The sequence below is a fragment of the Pleurodeles waltl genome, chromosome 4_2, assembly GCF_031143425.1.
Source record: "Pleurodeles waltl isolate 20211129_DDA chromosome 4_2, aPleWal1.hap1.20221129, whole genome shotgun sequence".
Lineage (NCBI taxonomy): Eukaryota > Metazoa > Chordata > Amphibia > Caudata > Salamandridae > Pleurodeles > Pleurodeles waltl.
This window is the reverse complement of record NC_090443.1, coordinates 411,831,956-411,850,929: the sequence shown is the minus strand read 5'-3', so window position 1 is coordinate 411,850,929 and position 18,974 is coordinate 411,831,956. Positions and strand designations below refer to the sequence as shown.

Here is an 18,974-nt window from a genome sequence, read left to right as displayed (position 1 = left end):
CTACTATACCCCATACTGTTGTGTGCTACACCAAAAGTTATCCACACTACCAACCATAAGATGGTCCACACACAATCAAAAGGTACTATAAATGCACTAAAGAAACTGGAACATTACCATCTAGGTGCTGAGATTCAACTTAGTGTCTACTTGGCACAATAAACAATTAAAAAGTTGGACTAATACCACATACTAGGGTGGCTGGACCACACGAGGGATCAATATTATCAAAGACCTAGGGGCATATTTAAGAAAAATGCTGCTGCACACTGTGCAGCACCACTTTTCTTTCACCCCTTAGCACCCCCTTACGCCACCATGTGTGCACCATATTTAAAATACAGTACACCATGGCGGTAGTTAGGGGACTTGCATCAGAATTTTTTATGCTAGTCTGGCACTTTACAGGATTAGCATAAAAAATTCTGACGCTAATCCTGCAAGGCATCCAGAGGCCCATTGTACCCAATTGAAGCCTCCATTTCCAAAGGAAATGACTCCCCTGACCTCCCTGATTTGTTACACAAAATTAAGAGACCAGGACACAAAACATCTAGAATCTATAAGCTTTTAGAACCAGGAAAAAACTATCTTACACAACAACTGAAAAAGAAATGAGATACACAAATCAAAACACACTGAAGTGACTTAGCAAAACATTTTGTAATCTCGATCCTTGGTGACAACCACACCTTCATTAGCCTAAACATGCTTCTGGTCAATGCATAATATTTTTTGACACCTGACAAATGTGCCTGCTTCCATCCAATTTATGTTTGAAATGTAATGAACCTGAAAACGATATGGAACATATGCTCCATAACTGAAAACTTGTCTAATCCTTATGGGCCAAGATAAAGAACCTCATAAAGGAAATCTTTAAGACCCACTTAAGACCCAATCGCCACAAGTATTTTTACCCAACTTTAGCGACGAAACCTAGAGCCATCAAATTTCCTATTAACTGATCTTTTCTTAGTTCTGGAAGTTAAAATAATACTTTTCGAGTGGAAAGGCATCATTGAAAATGGTGGACTTGGTTGTGCTCCACTAAAGGTGCAGGTAATCTAGTTTACTCAAAAACCCAGTCTTTACACAATTCAAGGAAACTCGGGGAGAGCTTTGATAGGTATCTAGCGAAAAGCAAATGTCCCTAATTCTCTAACATCCAATCACCTACAATAATCTCCAGTACAGCACATAAAAAACAATAGCCCATATTTATACTTTTTGACGCAAACCAGCACCGGAGCTGGTTTGTGTCAAAAAATGTACCGCCGGCTAACGCCATTCTTACGCGCCAGGTGGGCGCCTTATTTAAGGATTGATGTTAGCCGGCGCTGCGGGCTGGTCAGAGTAAAAAAAAAATGACTAACCAGGCAGCGCCGGCGTAGGGAAAAATGGGGGTTGTGCGTCAAAAAATGGTGCAAGTCAGGTTAGAGTAAAAAATCATGGCTCTAACCGGACTTGCACCATTTTTTGATGCACAACCCCTATTGACATGACTCCTGTCTTAGCAAAGACAGGAGTCATGCCCCCATGCCCAATGGCCATGCCCGGGGGACTTCTGTCCCCTGGGCATGGCCATTGGGCACAGTGGCCTGTAGGGGGGCCCAAGTTAGGCCCCCCTATGCCACTTAAAAAAAATAAAACATTATACTTACCTCTACTTACCTGTACTTACCTGGTATGGGTCCCCCCCATCCATGGGTGTCCTCCAGGGGTGGGCAAGGGTGGCAGGGGGTGTCCCTGGGGGGAGGGAAGGGCACCTCTGGACTGCTTCCATGGTCAGAGACCATGGAAGTGAGCACACAGGCCCCTTAACGCCTGCCCTCACCCAGTAGTGCTTTTCTGCGTATGGAATGAAAAATATTTAATTCACTCATCGTTTTTTCACAGAGATTTTTGGAGCATTTGCAAAAAAAGGTTCATTGTCTTAATTTTGTTTTTGCAAAAACTGATTTTAAAGTGCTTTGTATTAAAATCTATTGAAGCACCTTCTTAGTTGTAAAGTCACAAATTCGCCTTTTCAAAGATCTCTGTCAGTAATGTCAGTAGCCTATTAATCATTGCCAAATCTACTAAAACTTGTCAGCAGCCTATAAACATTGTCAAATTCACTAAAACATGTTTTTTGTAATCATATCGAGTTTGACCAATATATTTAAAATTCACAATTTATTGCCATTCTCTTGTATTGGATCGCACCGCCCCATTGTTTGAACAGTTAGTCCCGCCTCTGTCGGTAAACTGGTTAGCCACTTGCCCACACCCCAAAGTTAAGGGTCGGGTGCATCTGTGATGCTTTGTCACTATTTCATGCTTTTCACTAATCTGTTCTACGTTTATACATATAGGGGGTCATTATGACCCTGGCGGCCGGCGGAACACTGGGGGTAACACCGCCAACAGGCTGGCGGTTTTCTGCCAGTGTATTATGACCATGGCGCATTAGCCACGGCCATACCACCGGCCCCTCCACTATACCGCCAGGCTTCCACCAGGCGGCCATAATCCCCAGGGCAGCGCTGCCCTGGGGATTATGAGCCCCGAACCACCAGCCTGTCCGCCATGGAAAGGCTGGCGGTAAGGGGGACTCGGGGTGCCCCTGGGGGCCTCTGCACTGCCCATGCACTTGGCATGGGCAAAGCAGGGGCCCCCAGGAAAGCCCCATCACGCATTTACGGGTGCTGCTGCACCCGCTGCACATCAACATTGCCGCCGGCTCTATTATGAGCCGGCTTCAATGTTGATGTGACTTTTCCACTGGGCCAGCAGACGGAAACGCTGTTTCCGTCCGCTGGCCCAGCGGAAATGTCAAAATAAGGTGCCACCAATACCGCCAGCACTGGCGGTATTGTGCCGCCTGCGGCTTCGGCGGTCTTTTTTCAAGACCGCAGAAGTCGTAATGAGGGTCATATAGTGTGATTTTCAGGTTACAGTTGACCATAGTTAATGTAGGCCTCTGTTTGACTAACTCGTGTTAAGTTAAATGTTCTGTGTTTGCTGTGTATTATTTCTCTCATTTCAGGAGCTAAACTGCAGTAGTTGAGGTTAATTAGATTATTACAATGTTTTGGTTTCTGTGAGAATCGTTTATCTGTATGTGTTCAACAGAGTGTGCATACTGAATTTCCACATCTGTGCCTGGGACACGCTGACTGCGATGTATCATACAGCTACAAAATATCTCTTGAAGGTCATGTAGAAGAAAACTTCCATTATGTGATGTCTGGGAAAAAGGCTAAAAGTACTTTATCATAAAATGTTTTAGCCTGTTGTGTCATCCCTCCCTGAGAACCGTGGGAAGTGTTGCATACTGTTGATTGTGTATTTTAATTGTGCTTTGCTGAGCTAGTTAGCGCCTGATTTAGAGTTCTGCGGACAGTTTACTCTGTCACAAACATGTCATTACATCCTATGGAACTTGTAATAAGGCGGACAAGATATCTGTTACATTTGTGACGGAGTAAGCTGTTAGATGAACTTTTAATCAGGCCCTTAGACTCAGATGCCCCTTTCCACTCTCTTGAGACTAGAGACCTTTCCGCTCCTGCTCAATGAGTTAGACTTCTCAGAAGATCTGTTCTCACTTACCTGACTGAATCTTCATTAGATTCCGCATTTTAGAGCCTTCATTTGGTGACATCACCTGCTTGACTTCTCTCAGACATGTCCTAATTTCCTTGAGCTTCCCTTCAAACGAAACTGAATTTGCTTGATTTTGCTCTATGATAACTCTTTGCATTTTGCTTTCTATTTGATCATTTTGAATTGATCTGAATTATATAGTGGAGACATTTACATACTGACAATTTACCTTTGATAACCGTTAATGGTTTGAGTTTGTAAATTTGCTAATCTGCTAATGGACTGCAAAACTACTACTCACTGCCATCCTTGTGGGGCCTAATGTGCTTCAGTGGTATGCATGTAATGTGGATTTGTTGATGTTAAACCTCAGCCCGAAACTAAGGCCCAGATTTACAAAAAAGTTGCGCTCTGGTAGCCTAAGGCCTTGTAAATCGGATCCTAAATGTCCCTCCGCCTGAGTGCAGCTTGTTCTTGAGTTTGGACTAATGATCTCCTCGGTGAAAATCTCACCCTGCTGTCACAAATCCCTGGCAATGGAATAGGTGCCACGGCTGGAAACGTATATTTGTGTTAGTGTCTCAGACCTTTACAGTCGAGTGGGTGTCACTAACTCTTGGACAAGTATATTTCTGTGTGTCAGTCTGTACTCGAGTGGGTGCCATTAACTGTTGGTCATGTGTATGTGGGTGTGTGTATGTGTATTTGGGTAAAGCCCTGGCACACTAGTGGGATTAATGAACGGCAGTCCCTAGTGCGTGGTCTGCGTGCCCAGCACTGGCACTCGGGGTGGGTACCCGAATGTGGGCCAAGTCAGTGTGTGTTGAAGCCTTGTTCCCTGGCACTCTAATGGGCTCCGTTTGCTTAGGCCGAGAGGGTGCACACCACTGCTTGCCAAATTACCAGGTTTCTGACTGGGAAGGCTGTTCCAGAATTTTGTTATTGGTCAAAAACGATGCTACTACCACTTTCCTGCTCCACCACACTAGTAGAGAGCCCCGGGTAGCAAGATTGGCTTCCATTATAGAAACCCCAGCAGCCGAAGGCTAATGGCGCTATAGTTAGTGTGGAGGAAAGGAGGGATCGGCATTGAGCCAGATGAGGAAACAGCATATATAATTTGCGACCCCCCCCCAGACCCTCCTGGAGACTCTTTCACTACATTGTGTATGTGAAATATGGGGCTGCTATAAAGGCATTTTCCAGGGCTGCCTTTAGCTCCAAGCCAACCACTGAGAGAGGCCCCTTCTTGCGACCTCGGCTCCACCAGGGACCCATTGCAGGGATCGGCAGGAATTCAAACACCACTTGGCGCTCTGCCAAATTCCTCCAAGTTCATAGGACGGTTAAAGTCCTCCCAGCACTAGCTAATGTTTGCACAGGAACTTCAAAAGCACATACGTTTCTTTTTTCGTGAACAAACGTAAATGTCCAATAGACGTTATACCAGGAGTTTTTTCTATGTATACAAAACTTCAATAAGTTTGGGGTTTTTTGGCAAGAGTTATTTTCATATTGCTATTTTATTGGCCTGTCCTCTGGCTACTCACTGGGTCCTTCAGGAGGCAGGTGTGTGAACAGGTCCTAATCACCGCGTCTCGCCCTCACAGGCTGACCATGGCGAGGCGAGTAGCAGTGGTCGGGGCCGGCGCCAGCGGCCTGAGCGCCATCAAGTGCTGCCTGGACGAGGGGCTGGAGCCCACCTGCTTCGAGAGAAGCGATGACATCGGAGGGCTCTGGAGGTTTAAGGTAGGTGTGTTTGTGCTCATGTAGTAGATGTGCCATTTTGTCATGCTAACCGCCGACTGTATCGCCTCTCTGCTACCCTCCTACGCAAGGGTGTAGCATGGTCAGAGATTGGGAGGGGAGGGGTCACGCTTTCATATATTGTTACGATACACTATATGACAAGCAGGGCGCGCGAGGGGGGATTAAGGGGCAGTGGAAAGGGCGAGGAATGCGGATTGGTAGAGGTATAAAGTAAGAGATACATATTATTTTGAAATAGCCAACTTTTTCAAGTCTTTCCAAACAGAGGGAAAGAGTGTGGGCGTGCGTTTTTGTTTGTGTATGTAAATATTCCTGGTGAAATCCGACAGACACCTCACCATACCGTCTGAATGCACCTGTACCCAACTATTTAGCACAAAATACATTTATTGGGGGGTGTAACACCCCAAACGTCCCTCTGAAGCTATGCCCCTGTGCAGTGCGGCAACTGAAGATGCACTGCTACGCTGAGAGAAGGGTTGAGAGCTGAAAAGCACCATAGTAGATATGGCGCTGTTTATTTATCTCCTTGTGCTGGCACCTTTTAGGCTGCCATGTGCCAGGGACACACCATAGTGCAAGGAATTGCGCAATCTGAAAGGAATAGTTTTTGTACTGCAAGGAGACCCTTCCAGTACAAAAACCATCCTTTAGCACATGGGTACTCACAAACATTTTCCCAGGGGCCACAAAGTTTGGTCTGTGGTGTGACCGAGGGCCGCACTGATGCTAGAAGCGTGGCGATCAAAGGTAGAAGGGAGCTCTGGATGGGGAGGGGTTGTGGCGTTATGGTGGGTGTAGGTGGCAGCAAAGCATATAGATCTAGTGGCTGAATCGCTCAAAGTGAAACCAGAAAACCTGGCATTAATCCCAGCGTCCCCACTTTACCAAATTGTGTGATTCTAGGCAATTGTTTTATTTCACGTTCCCTTCATTTTCTTCACTACTGTATGTAGGAAGACCTCCAAATGCATGACTTCAGTATGTGCACTGTGCGAACCCTTCTCCTGTGTTTGATTTAATAAACTATGAAGTTGTTCATGTATAATAGCAAATCAGGCCAATCAAAGAGTGCAGAAAACAACTGACTTGGCTCTTAATTCACTATTGGCATTGTTATCAAGGTGTGGGTCAGAATGAATGTTTCTGATTTTATGTTTGAAATCTATTGTTCTTAAAAAAACAAAAAAACTTCTCCATGCATTGATATAATCGGATGTAGTAAAATGAAATGGTCCTGCGTGAATATGAAATACACTTTTTGAATTTTTAAGAACCCTTATCATAGTTGCAGACATTTGCTGCACGATTTCTTAAAAAGTGAAAGTGTTCCTGCAGTTAAGACGTTCAAGACACATTCCTTACTTCCTTTCGTTATCTTTAATAATGTTTAAATAAAGTATTGCCTGTTGAGTCGAGTAAACAGCAGCCTAGTGCTACTGCTGCCCTGGGGGGCGCATGTAAAGTTCAAAAGGGCTGCACTTTGAGTATCACTGCTTTAGCACTTATCCTGCTTTGTATGTGTGCTGTAAAATGCAGTATGCATGCAAAGTAGGGCAATCATTGGCAAAGAGAGGGGGCAGGCAGCTCAATATTGCTAAGCTCCAGGGAGCACTGGTGAGCAGGTCGGGGTGGGAGAGCAACAAAGTAGCTGGGGGAGGGTATAAAAAAAATGCGGGAAGAATAAGCCAAATGGGATGTGGAGGGATGGGAGAGTCAATGGACAAGCTGTGTGGGGGAGCGGGACGGGGATAGGAGATGTGAGGATGGAAACAGCTCATAGGAAAGGGAGCAAGGAAACAAGTGGACTGCCATGGAGTAGTGAATTAAAAAGAAAAAAATAGTTCCCTGATATCCATGTAGAATGGATACAAGTCACCAATTGAAAAGGATGGTAAAGGAGCTATGCTTCATGGGCGAGGCAAATATAAGAAGAGGAAGGAAAACCTTTGACTATTAGTTAAACTAATGAGACTGGCACTAAAGCTAACAAATGTGAAGGCACTGCCCCCAAGCTTGTATTTGTATTGTATACAATAAGACTAGCCACAACAAACATCTTAAGATGTTTGTGAGATAGATCTAGAGAAGGAATTAATTTTGAAATTGATTTATAGATTACCTTTACTGGTACAGCTCTAAGTAGAGGATTTAATAAAGACAACTCGAACAAAGAAACACAACAGAGCGCAAAACATAGCTTCCTTTAAAACCGAACCCCACACTTTTAAAAACAAAGTATATTTATTTTACCAAATAAGTGAAAGCCACACCACATATCTGTCATTCATTGCTATGTTTAGACTCCGCCAAACTGAAGAATTCATCACAGTTTTAACAGAAAGATGTTAAAATGTTTATAGATGAAATGATTCTTCCGGAGTTTCTGAATTGTTTGGGATACCCTACAGTTGTTTCTGGAATATGTTGGTTTTATAAGAAATAAATATTGGAGGCTTATTTGGTGTGCTTGAAAGGACAAGCTTGTTTGCTCCATAGAAGCACCCTGAAGTGGCTCTATATTTATCCGTTTGTGCATATGTTACTTTCCCGTAGTTCTTCTGGCAGTCCCCCTCATAACAGAGTAAGGGCTCGAAGCACAAAGACTTTGCCATAAGTAGGTGTGATTTACTCTTGTCCTACTTCTGAATTCTAGGCGTACTCTTGACTTACTCTGGGGTTTCTGAAGTAAGTCAAGAGTGGTTTAAGAGTTAGTGTTAGATGACTTAAGTATACCAAGGAGTCGTTATCTGCTGTACTGATGAAAGTAGTTACAGGTATTAGGTGTATGTGTTTTCTCAATTCCATGATTGTTACTTTATAATCTGGCATTCAACAGTCTATTCCCCTACCTTCCCTGCGGAATGGAGTATGTATTTAGTCCATCCGTCCCCACCTGTGACATATAATATCAATATAAGAAGATGGGAGCATCCAAAGGGAAGAGTAAGAGCTGAGAAAAGGCAGTGTCCAATGAGCGCCATACAATACAGAAAGAAGAAGGGCACCCAATAGCCCCTTGGGAGATTGGGTAACAGTATCAACTGAAGTAAATATCCAACAAGGGGATCATTTAGAAAAAAAGGAATACTGCAAATAAATATTTACGTGTTAGAAACCCATATGGCACTGAACAAAATTCACAGGAATTAATCGTATATCTGATATTACAGATCCATGCAACAAAAACACTAAGGGGGTCATTCCGACCCTGGCGGTCCATGACCGCCAGGGCCGGGGACCGCGGAAGCACCGCCAACAGGCTGGCGGTGCTTCCTGGGCTATTCTGACCGCGGCGGTAAAGCCGCGGTCAGAAAAGGGGAACCGGCGGTTTCCCGCATGGGGATTCCGACCCCCTTCCCGCCACCCTGTTTCTGGCGGTTCTTACCGCCAGGAACAGGATGGCGGGAACGGGTGTCGTGGGGCCCCTGGGGGCCCCTGCACTGCCCATGCCACTGGCATGGGCAGTGCAGGGGCCTCCTAACAGGGCCCCACAAAGATTTTCACTGTCTGCTTAGCAGACAGTGAAAATCGCGACGGGTGCCACTGCACCCGTCGCACCCCTGCAACTCCGCCGGCTCCATTCGGAGCCGGCATCCTTGTTGCAGGGGCTTTCCCGCTGGGCCGGCGGGCGGGCTTTTGGCGGTCGCCCGCCGGCCCAGCGGGAAAGCCAGAATGGCCGCCGCGGTCTCCTGACCGCAGAGCGGTCATTCGGCGGTAACCGCATGGCGGGCGGCGACCGCCGCCCGCCGCGGTCAGAATGACTGCCTAAATGAAGAAGCAGTCATGCCAGCAATGTGCTGGTATGTATTTGAACAAAAGGTTTCAAGGGGTTCTTTTAACAGCAAAACAAAATATATATATCTATCCAGCTTATTGGTTGTATATATTTCCACATAGCCTTGGAGACAGAAGTGTGCAAGCCGCTGTTAATACAAGTGACATTCCTGCAGGCATATCCCATGGGTGTTGGAAATGTCCCAATGATGATAAATCGATGTAAAAGTAGTTGCATGCACCTCGATGTTTCAGTCTCCTGTTATAAACGTATGTGAGACAATCTCAGGACTAAAGGTAGTAGACAGTCAATGTAGAGGACCCTGAACAAGATTCTTCCAATAGGAGGAAAGGAGTAAGCCTAATTATTCTGCTGCAGATGATGATAAAATAGAGAGAATCTTGAAATTACTTGGGGGGGGAGAGGTGCAAGGCTCTTCTAAACACTGTTCAAGTTGCTACCTTAGCATGAAACCATGACGGAAACGCAGGACCTCTGAAAGGTGTGACCACAGTCTGAAAAGGAAGTGAAGCCAAAATGTGCAGACCTGCAAATTAAAGTGAGGATGAAGCCAACCAATGGTAAGCAGTGAACGGGGTCTAAGCCCTCTGTAAAGAAATTAAGACCTCGATTTACTAACACTTCATGCAACCCAGCAAGTCAAGGCAAGATGCTGCCCTGCATTGCCTGAAGGGGGAGAGAGCCAAAATATGCAATTTTTACAAAGATATGGTGCTTTTCAGTTCTCTCCCTGCACTGCCCCACTTTAGGCTGCCCGGTGTCAATGCAGGCAGCACCCTTGCATCATAGTGATGTTTGCCTGTGTTATGGACAGGAAGGGATGCCTTCCTGCATGAAAATAATCCATGGAGGTTTATTCCTCTTTGCAGAATGCAGCACACCCGCAAGGAGGAAGTAATAAGGAGAAATAAATGTGTTTCTCCTGGTTACACCAGGGTCTGGTAGGCACACCATTCTGGCGTAAAATCACATTTACTCTCTTTAGTAAATCTGGGTTTGCATCAAAATGCATTGGTAGGTGCACAGGAATGCCCATGACCAACCAATGTAACGCCTCCCTGGAGCAGAGTAATGCAAGTCAGCGCTTTGCTGCGTTCTTTTACTCTGCAGGTGAAAAGTGACACAAACAATGCACACATATGTTTGAGTAACTTTGTAAATGTCACATAAGCACATGCGTTTGCCTCTGTCAACTAACATGACGTAAGGACAATGCAAGGGCCGAAATGTCTTCCAAGCGACAGTGCATGCTCTGTCCCAGCAAGACCAAAAAAACAAGGAAAAATGAAAACATTTTTCCTTGTTACGTCTGCCTTGACGAGGTGTAAGATTTTCGTGCAAATCACAGTTTATGAATATTTGTAGATAGCAATTTACATTGAAACATACGGATGGCTCCATGGGAAACCCTGTATACCATGCATGGGATGCCCTCTTGACTCAAAGTAATGCAAAGCAGCGCATAGCGCAACTTTGTGTTACTTTAGGAAACTATCCAATTCAAATCCTGATTTGTATGGGATAGTAAATCGTAGCATAACACCTTGGGTCGGGTTTGCATTACTTTTATAAGCACGAATCATTAGTAAATCAGGGCCTAGATGTCCAAACCTGTGGTTCCTGTGGCTCATCTCCAGTTTGTGGAACTGCTTTGTTCCAACTCAGTGCCACAGCAACATGCATTGCATTTTGACGCTGCCTCAGATTTACAAGTTTTCATAAACCTGAGGAGGCACCAAAATCTAATGCCACCCCAGGTACTTTTATTCCTCTTTGTTTTTTACTTTTTCTATGTGCTCTATGAGCAAAATGCCAGACATGATTGTTTATGTGCGGGAAGGTGTCCCTTCCTGCACATAAACAATCAAACCCCTCAACGCAGACATCCTTGCACGATGGTGCAAGGATGCCTTCGTTGGTGCTGGCAGCTAAAGTTATTGCCAGGGCAGGGGACAACACTGAGGTGCACTGTGTTCAATCAATAAGGGCACATCCCTGCATTGTGAAAATGATGGAGCGCGGCGCTGCCAATTTTGGCACAGCGTTGCGGTCCGTCATTTTCCACTAAATATGGGCCTTAGTTCTTTCCTCTATTTTGTTCATTCTCAATGAATGCCCACTGTCACACCTGATCCAGTCATTTGGCTACTTATTTTTCACGTACAATCACAACAGCAAGGTCTTCATTATGAGTAGCCCAGTAAATAGGCCGGATTTTCCCCAACTCAAGTTACAGATACCATGAGTACCAGTAACCCCTGGGATGGGGAAAATTCAACCCATCATAAGTTGGACTCTGCCGATTTCCTTAGAAATGAAGAATTGGAAGTACAGTATGCAATTGCCCTGGAAATTCCTCATTTTAGGCCAGAGTTTCACCCTCGTTTTTGGGCAGAGAATTCAGCTGCTTTTAGCAGGATAGATATCCAGGAAACGTTAAGAGATCCATGGTGTTTCTGAAGCTCTAATAATTGCAATGAGGCTGGTAGATGCTTTTAAGGTAATTAGGAGGCCACTCGTAATGAGGTCCTCAGACCTTGTCAAACATTAGGGCCAACTTGAATGAAACTATAGACAATTTCCAATTTCATTGTCCACCATTGACAGCTGAAAGTGGCTCAATCAACTGAAACTGACTGGATGATAAACAGAAATTTTACTCACAATACCAGCAATACAAGGATTGTTGAAGCATTCATTGCCCGTTGCCTTGGAGAGCTTATATTCCCAGTTGAATGTGTAAAAGAACTACACATAAGAATTGATAAAATTGTTTTGATACCATCACAAATAAATGTCGTCACATGCTAAGGTTTTTACCATCTGCCTATTTTGGAAAGCATACTCCATGTTTTCACAAAGACACACAAGATAATGACTGAAAATACATTTATCTCATCATGTGTTGATTACTGCAGTTACAAATATTTAGCCACACGCAGAGCACTTGAGCAAAAGTGGCAATAGAAGTTTGCGGCCGGAATTTTTCTGATCCCCATGGAACATGACAATTTCTCCATCTCTTGCATCCCTTCATTGGGACTAGTTCAGGAATTAATCAAGTCAAACACTGTTGCCTTGAGAACATATCTTTACATAGCCAGAAACACCTCAGTCCAAACACTCCAAGTGTTATGCTTCTGGACAGATCCTTCAAGCAATTTCATCTTGCCATTCCGGAATTTGGAAACCTTACTGCTGGTAGCAAAGCAAATGTTCTATAGTGCCAAGAGGTCCCCTGAGAATATGACTGTTCTTCATAATAGTCAATTAATACGAATATACATACAATTTGCATTTATATTAACTATATGTACATTTATCTTATGTGGGTATCCTGAAAATGTGGCATGGAATTCAATTTTCCACACCTAGGCAGACAATTCCCTCTTCAATGTAGAGCATAGGACAGTGGTTTTCAAAATGTACAGCATGCCTCTCTTGGGTGGCTATGCATGTCAGTGGGGTCCACAGAAAAGAAAACAATCTTTGTGTATAATCTATGGAGTTTTTGCTGTTGTGTAACAGCCTCTTTTTCTTTCAAAATGAGGGCCTAAAGGCTAGCAATGATTCTTTGAGAATATCGGAGGGTTAGCAAACAGAGTCTGCGGATGGATAAGAGGCCCTTCTAACAGCCAGAGGTGGCTTTCAGTGGGGTGTTGAGGGTCTGTGAGGACAAGCCTAAGGCCTTTGAAAGCTGGACAAGACAATGGGCCTGATTTAGATATTGGTGGATGAGTTACCCTATCACAACAGTGACAGATATCCCATCTGCCAAAATCTAAATCCCATTATATCCTATGGGATTTAGATATTGGTGGAGGCGATATCCATCACCGCTGTGACAGAGTAACTCATCTATCAATATCTAAATCAAGCCTAATGTGAGGGCTACCCAAGCATTTATTGCCTCTTCAGAGACCCATCAAAGGATACATTCTGGTGTGCTGCAGGCAGTATAAGGGTCTATGTTAATCTGTGGTCCTCCTGACTCCAGAATAAGCCACTCCCAGCCTGCTGTCCAGTGTACATTGTCATGGAAATGACAGCAAGTAGCTTGACTATGTCCCTCAACACTTGTCTGCACACATTGTTGGAGTTAGGCTGCCTACTGTCTACTGCCTGTGGTTTACCTATTTACCTGTTCTGTCTGTGAGGTAAGAGTGAACTACTGCTCTTCATGCTGTACTTGTTCTGCGTGTGAAGGAAGCTTGCATTGCTGCTGCCTCTGTTGTACAGGGCAGCATAAATACATTTGAGAAACAGGACGGATTGTACTGGGGCATATCATTCAAAGATCTTAAGATGGCACACAATATCAGTCCAAGTACTGGTACTGTCTTCCTAAAAAGCCACTGGTCCACCAAGGAAGTATATAGTTCCAACGCTGTAGTAGCAATCAGTTATGGGTAGATCCTGCAGAAACAACAGATGGTTTTCACGCCACTAAATGAATATTAAGATGATGGATTTAAATGCCCAACGACTGGCAAAGTCTGCATTGATTAAAAGCAAGAAAAACATCCTGTGCATCTATTGCACATTTTAAATCTGGCTTATTATCAGGACTTTGTGTGACATGACTGACCCTCCATAAATGGAACATATTATCTAAAAGATTCATGAGCTATGGAAACAATGATAACTGTGGTGGAGTCTAGACATTGGTTCAAAGTCAAGGAGCAGAAGGAACGAAAACTTAAACCACTGTGTCCTGAGGTTGTCTGCTGTAGAATAAAGGGTGCCTAAGCATCCAAAAAAGGATATTCTAGGTTTCCTTTTGAATGATCTGTCCAATGCGATCACATTTTAGGACAACCTGTCTGTTGGTTATGGGTTAACTGTTTAGTGACCCTCAACATTTGTTGCACTGAGGCCTGAATGAATTATTTTACATGCTTTGGATTAATATCCTATAGTAATTGGTTGACAAGTGCTGTTTTAAGATGTATTATGATGTTTCACTGTCATGATGTGTTAGGTTTTGTGTATTCACAATTCAGCTGGAAGGGTATCCTGGCCTTGAAGCAGGAGCTGTATGGGCCAAGCCAGAGCCAGGGCTTCATCTCTTCAGTTTAGTCTAGAATACAATAATTGAAGAGGAAGCTCAGGTGTGCAAGGACAGGTTGTTCCAGGCTTTACGAGTGAGACAGGAGAAGGCATAACTGTTGCAACTTAGTTCTATGTATGCAGCGGTGTGTGCGAGTAGGAGTCTGGCTGAACGGAGGTGTCTGTAGGTTTGTGGAAATTTATGCAGTTGTTGTGGTATGGGGGCAGGGTGTTGACTTAGACTTTGTATGTTTGTGTGAGGAGTTTGAAGAGTGATCTGTTTTGGACTGGGACTTGGTGGCGTTCATTGAGGTGAGGGGTGATGTGGTTGCGGGGTGGGAGCTTGTGGGTGAGCCTGGCTGCAGGGTTTTGAAAGGTTGGGAGTCTTCTGGTCAGTTGCATGTTGGTTACAGCATAGACTGTGTTTCCATAGTCCAGCTGGACGTTGTTCAGGACCTGGATGACGGTTCTGCAAGTGTTGGTAGGTGCCATTTTAAGATCTTCAGCACTGAGGGTGTGGATGCAGGAGACAGAGACTGCATTCACTTGGCTGGTCATGGTGAGTTGTGAGGATCTATGCGGGTGTGGGTCAGAGTGCAGGAGGCCATTAAATGGAGCCCCAGGGTGCGGTGCCTTTGCTGAAGATTACTACTTCTGTTTTGTCTGTGTTAGACTTTAGGCCATTGGGTTTCATCTATCTGGTGACTTCTGTTATGTAAATGGGAAAATTGGTCCAGTTGTTTGGCATCTTGTCAGAGAGGAAGAGTATGAGCTAGGTGTCATCAGTATAGGATGCAATGTTGTTTCTGTGGACGCAGATGATGCTGGCAAGTGAGGTCACGCAAGCATTGAACAAAGTGAGACTGGCTGAGGATCCTCTGCAGATGAGGTTAAAGGCATTCAGGGTGAAGGGGGTGTGGCATGTCAGGATAGAGCAACTCTAGCAAAGTCCAAGACCTTGGATGCCGGCTTTGTGAAGTTGTTGGATAAGGATGGGTTAGGAGATGGTGTCAACGGCTGTCGAAATATTCAGTTGGATGAGGGCCACGGTATCACCTCTGTCCATGAGCCTATGGATGTCGTACTTGGCGGTGATGAGGGCGGTCTCTATACTGCAGTTAGGCCTGAATTTGGACTGAGTGGCAGTAAGGAGATTGGTGTCAGTGAGGTGGCTAGGTATGTGTCTTTTTAGAACATCTAATAAGGATGCAATAAATGAACTAATGAGAAAAATAGGTGAGACCAGCTTTTTGTCGCAAGAACCTAGGTGGAAGAGACTCCTGAGAATAATCTTTGGATTGGGGTTACAAAATTAAAGTAGAATCCCATAAGCAACTCATTTTTTGATGAATGTCTATGACGCCTCCATGGGTGTTTATGTGAATTAGAGGTACACCCCTTTTGACTATAGGGTACGCAAATGCAATGGTCTTAAATAAATACACAGTGGTCATAATAACACAGAACATCTTCAAAGTGAGTAAATGTGCCTGTATGGTGCAAGACTATAACCTTCATCCCATCATTCTAAACCATCTTCTAATTTCTTTCTGCAGCCTCCTGCTATGCAATGGCAGCTCATGAATTTCTGTTTCAGAGGCAGTGAGTGGATGAAGCTTCAAAACACAAAGCTTACTATATCATCAGGTTTAACAACAGAAATCCAAAAAGAGTACATGAAGGAGGAATTCAACAAATATACGGGCACAAGGCTTTGCAACACATCCCTACATTTCAGATGTTATCAATTGAGGGTGGGGGGGCATCCCAAAAGTCCAACCTAATGACTGATTTTTTGTCCATACAGTGGAGATTGTAGAGATGACCAGAATGAGATGAAAAATGGACCACAGTGTTGTGGCAGAGATGTTCCTGTCATTTATTCTGCTGTAACGATACTGCTGGATTCTTTTGTGGGTGTACTTGCATTCTACAGATAGACTCTGTAAGAAATGCCTCCTTTTGCATGTTCACCCCAGATGTGACTACTGCCAGGATGGGGTGGAGGGTGCAGCACGTGGAGCAGAAGGTGCGGGGGGCTGTAAAAAAAAACACAAAAACTTACCTGCCCCTTTGTGATTTGCTGCTCCCGCTGCCTCTCGTCTTCTTCCCTCCCCAACCAATCCCAACGTTTCTCTCATGCTGTTACACAGCATGAAAAAAGTGCTGCATTTGCCCAGAGCGAGGAGAAATGTCTCTCAGGGAGGGAGTGGGGCAGTGTGTGTGGTCTCCACTAACTGTAAAATACAGCCAGATGGGGAGTTTCTAAGTGTGCATGGCAGTTTGGCCCGCCTCGGCCAGCCAGCCAAACTAAAATGCACACCTATAAGTGCACCACTAATCCTCCTCCACTTGTTGGCGTGGAGGAGGCTGGCCCTGCCCCTCTCAGCCCTACAAAAGCGGAAACACAAAGGGATAATAAAATACTTTTATTATCCCTTTATTTTTCTGCTTCCAGCAGCAGGGCGATGCTCCTCTGCCATAGCGGAGGGCAGCCCCTGGTTCACCCCACATTTTTGGACTGATGCTGCTGGTTTATCGACTCTGAGAGTGCACTGAAGCCTGTTAACCAGACCTCAGTGACAGTGTTCTAACCCACTGTGTATGTTAGAATTTGCTACCCCCAATTGGCAGAAACTGACTTACTTAGTCCCTTGTAAATGGTACCCAGAGTACCTAGGGCATGTAAGGCAGACTGTCCACCCAGTGCTGCAGCACTGATTGTGCCACCCAGTGTGTGACAAGGGACAAAATCGCCCCAAGCCTGCCACTGCAGACTTGAAGGGCAGTGTTCATACTGCTAGTTCGCCTTTACCATTTAAACAAATGGCAAAGGGCCCACTTCCTTCAACAACATAGGTAAGACTCCCGTCAGGAAGGTCTATTGAGCCATAAGTCAGGGAGCTGTATATTATTAAGTAGGGCTTGCATTTTTATATAAGTCCTGACAGCAAACACTTCCAAATTGTTGTTTTCACTGTGGAAGTGTAAATCCTCATCGTCTAACACAGAGTTACCGGCTGACCACTCAGCCCGGCTAACTTCTGAATGGGACTTCTGAAATGGATATTTCAAGGTATCACATTAAACATGGAAATAAACACAACTTGATGCCTAAGTCAAATTTGATATCACTTTTATGAAAATACAACTTTTAGAAAGTTGTCACTCTGTGACCCAATTTGTCCTCACGTGGTCACTGGCCATTAGAGAGCTTTGTGCCTTCCTGGAAAGTAGTGTGAATGACAACCAGGCTAAGGAATAATAGCAGCCTGCTACAGGGTGAGGTGTCATCTCCCATTTGCAGGAAGCCACTCAGAGTGTTAGCTCAAAAAGCGAGTTTCAAAGGCAAAGCTGCCTTTGGTAGGCAAATGGCGACCACACTCCTGAAGACAGCCCTTTGTTCAGATAGACAGGTTGGTGGGCGGCAGAGAGGGGAGATCAGTGACCAAACTGTTTTTTTTCCATGTGTGTGTAGCCCAAAGATAGCCTCGAGGGTGGGCTACCACGCTTCTACATCTAAGTAAGGGTTCAGACATTTTGAGAGTGGGCAGAATAATGCTGTCTGGGATTGCTAGATGTCACACATAGCGGGAAGGTCATCACAAGGTGGGAGAGGACCTGGTAGCCCATTGACTATTGATCGCATCATCCCTGGACAAAAGGACCAAAGAAGGACTACCCTGCTGATACATGGATTTCGCAAAGAGAGGCTGCACTGTCTGCTGGACTGCATCTTATGCACCTTCGGCTAGCGAAGATAAGACTGTTCCTGTGGCTCCTGACTTGGAGAAAAGTTGCTCCTGGGGCTCAAACTAAAGAAGTGACTACATGGGTCAGTCGGCGGACCCTCCTGGAACCAGCATCAGGGCCATCAAAGCTGAGGTAGCCTGACTTGGCAAGTCAGTAGCCACTTCTGAAGAATCCCCGCTGGTTGCCTCTGGGTGGCCCATGAGACTGATCTTCAATGGCCAAAAGTTGCACCTGAGTCTGCCAGACCCAGGAGTTTCATCTGAGTCCAGATTGGTTGCCCAAGAGGGGCAACAGCCTCCACCAAGGGATATCGCTGGGATCGCTGTGTACAGAGACCGGTAGCACAGCAGCAGCTGGCCTTCTACTGGCTCGAAGAAGACTTCAAGGGAACTTGACCTCTGTGGGCAGAGTCACCCCACCTAACCTGTGGACCGAGGAGTAACAGCAAGGACCTCCCCATTGACCGCAGAATACCTAGAGCATCCTTGAGCATCCTCCATCTTCTGAGTCTGCAGCATCAGAACCTCGCCATAGAAGTCTATGGTGGTCACGCTGTAAATTTGAGGACTGGACTGAAGAACACTTTCGTGGCCAGATAACAGACCAAATACTCCTTATTGGCCCCCATAGGCCTTTTGCCAGTCAGATTTGGTCGCCCAAATTAGACCTGGGTAGGCAAACACAATTCTTACAAACATTTCAAAAGTTTACAGTTACCAATGCCTGTTCATGGCCATACTGAGATTTAAGTTTTCTTTAAAAACCTGTATCTCCGGAACCTTCTGGTGGTTTTTGCTCATGTTAGATTCTAAAAATTCTGAAAAATATCTATTTTTCTAAATTGGTGTTGGATTTCTTTTGTGTTGTGTGACCTTCTTATTTCGTTGTAAGGTACTGTTAAATGTTTTACACTGGTTCCTTAGTTTAAGCTTTGCTGCTCACAGCCCCAGCTACCCAGGTTTGAGCCTAAGGTTTTAAAAACGAGCCTGACTGGACCCAAGACAGTTTTTGC

The 18,974-nt window shown here is 44.9% G+C and overlaps 1 protein-coding gene across 2 annotated transcripts in view; it reads left to right on the top strand.

Annotated features, from left to right (window-relative positions):
• The window catches only part of LOC138292818 (flavin-containing monooxygenase 5-like), a 373,180-nt gene that overhangs the window by 206,460 nt on the left and 147,746 nt on the right, over positions 1-18,974 (top strand). For both annotated transcript variants that reach the window (XM_069231613.1, XM_069231614.1), the window contains one exon: positions 5,202-5,340. In XM_069231613.1, coding sequence (XP_069087714.1) covers positions 5,202-5,340 — 139 coding nt within the window. The remainder of the gene's footprint in view (positions 1-5,201; positions 5,341-18,974) is intronic.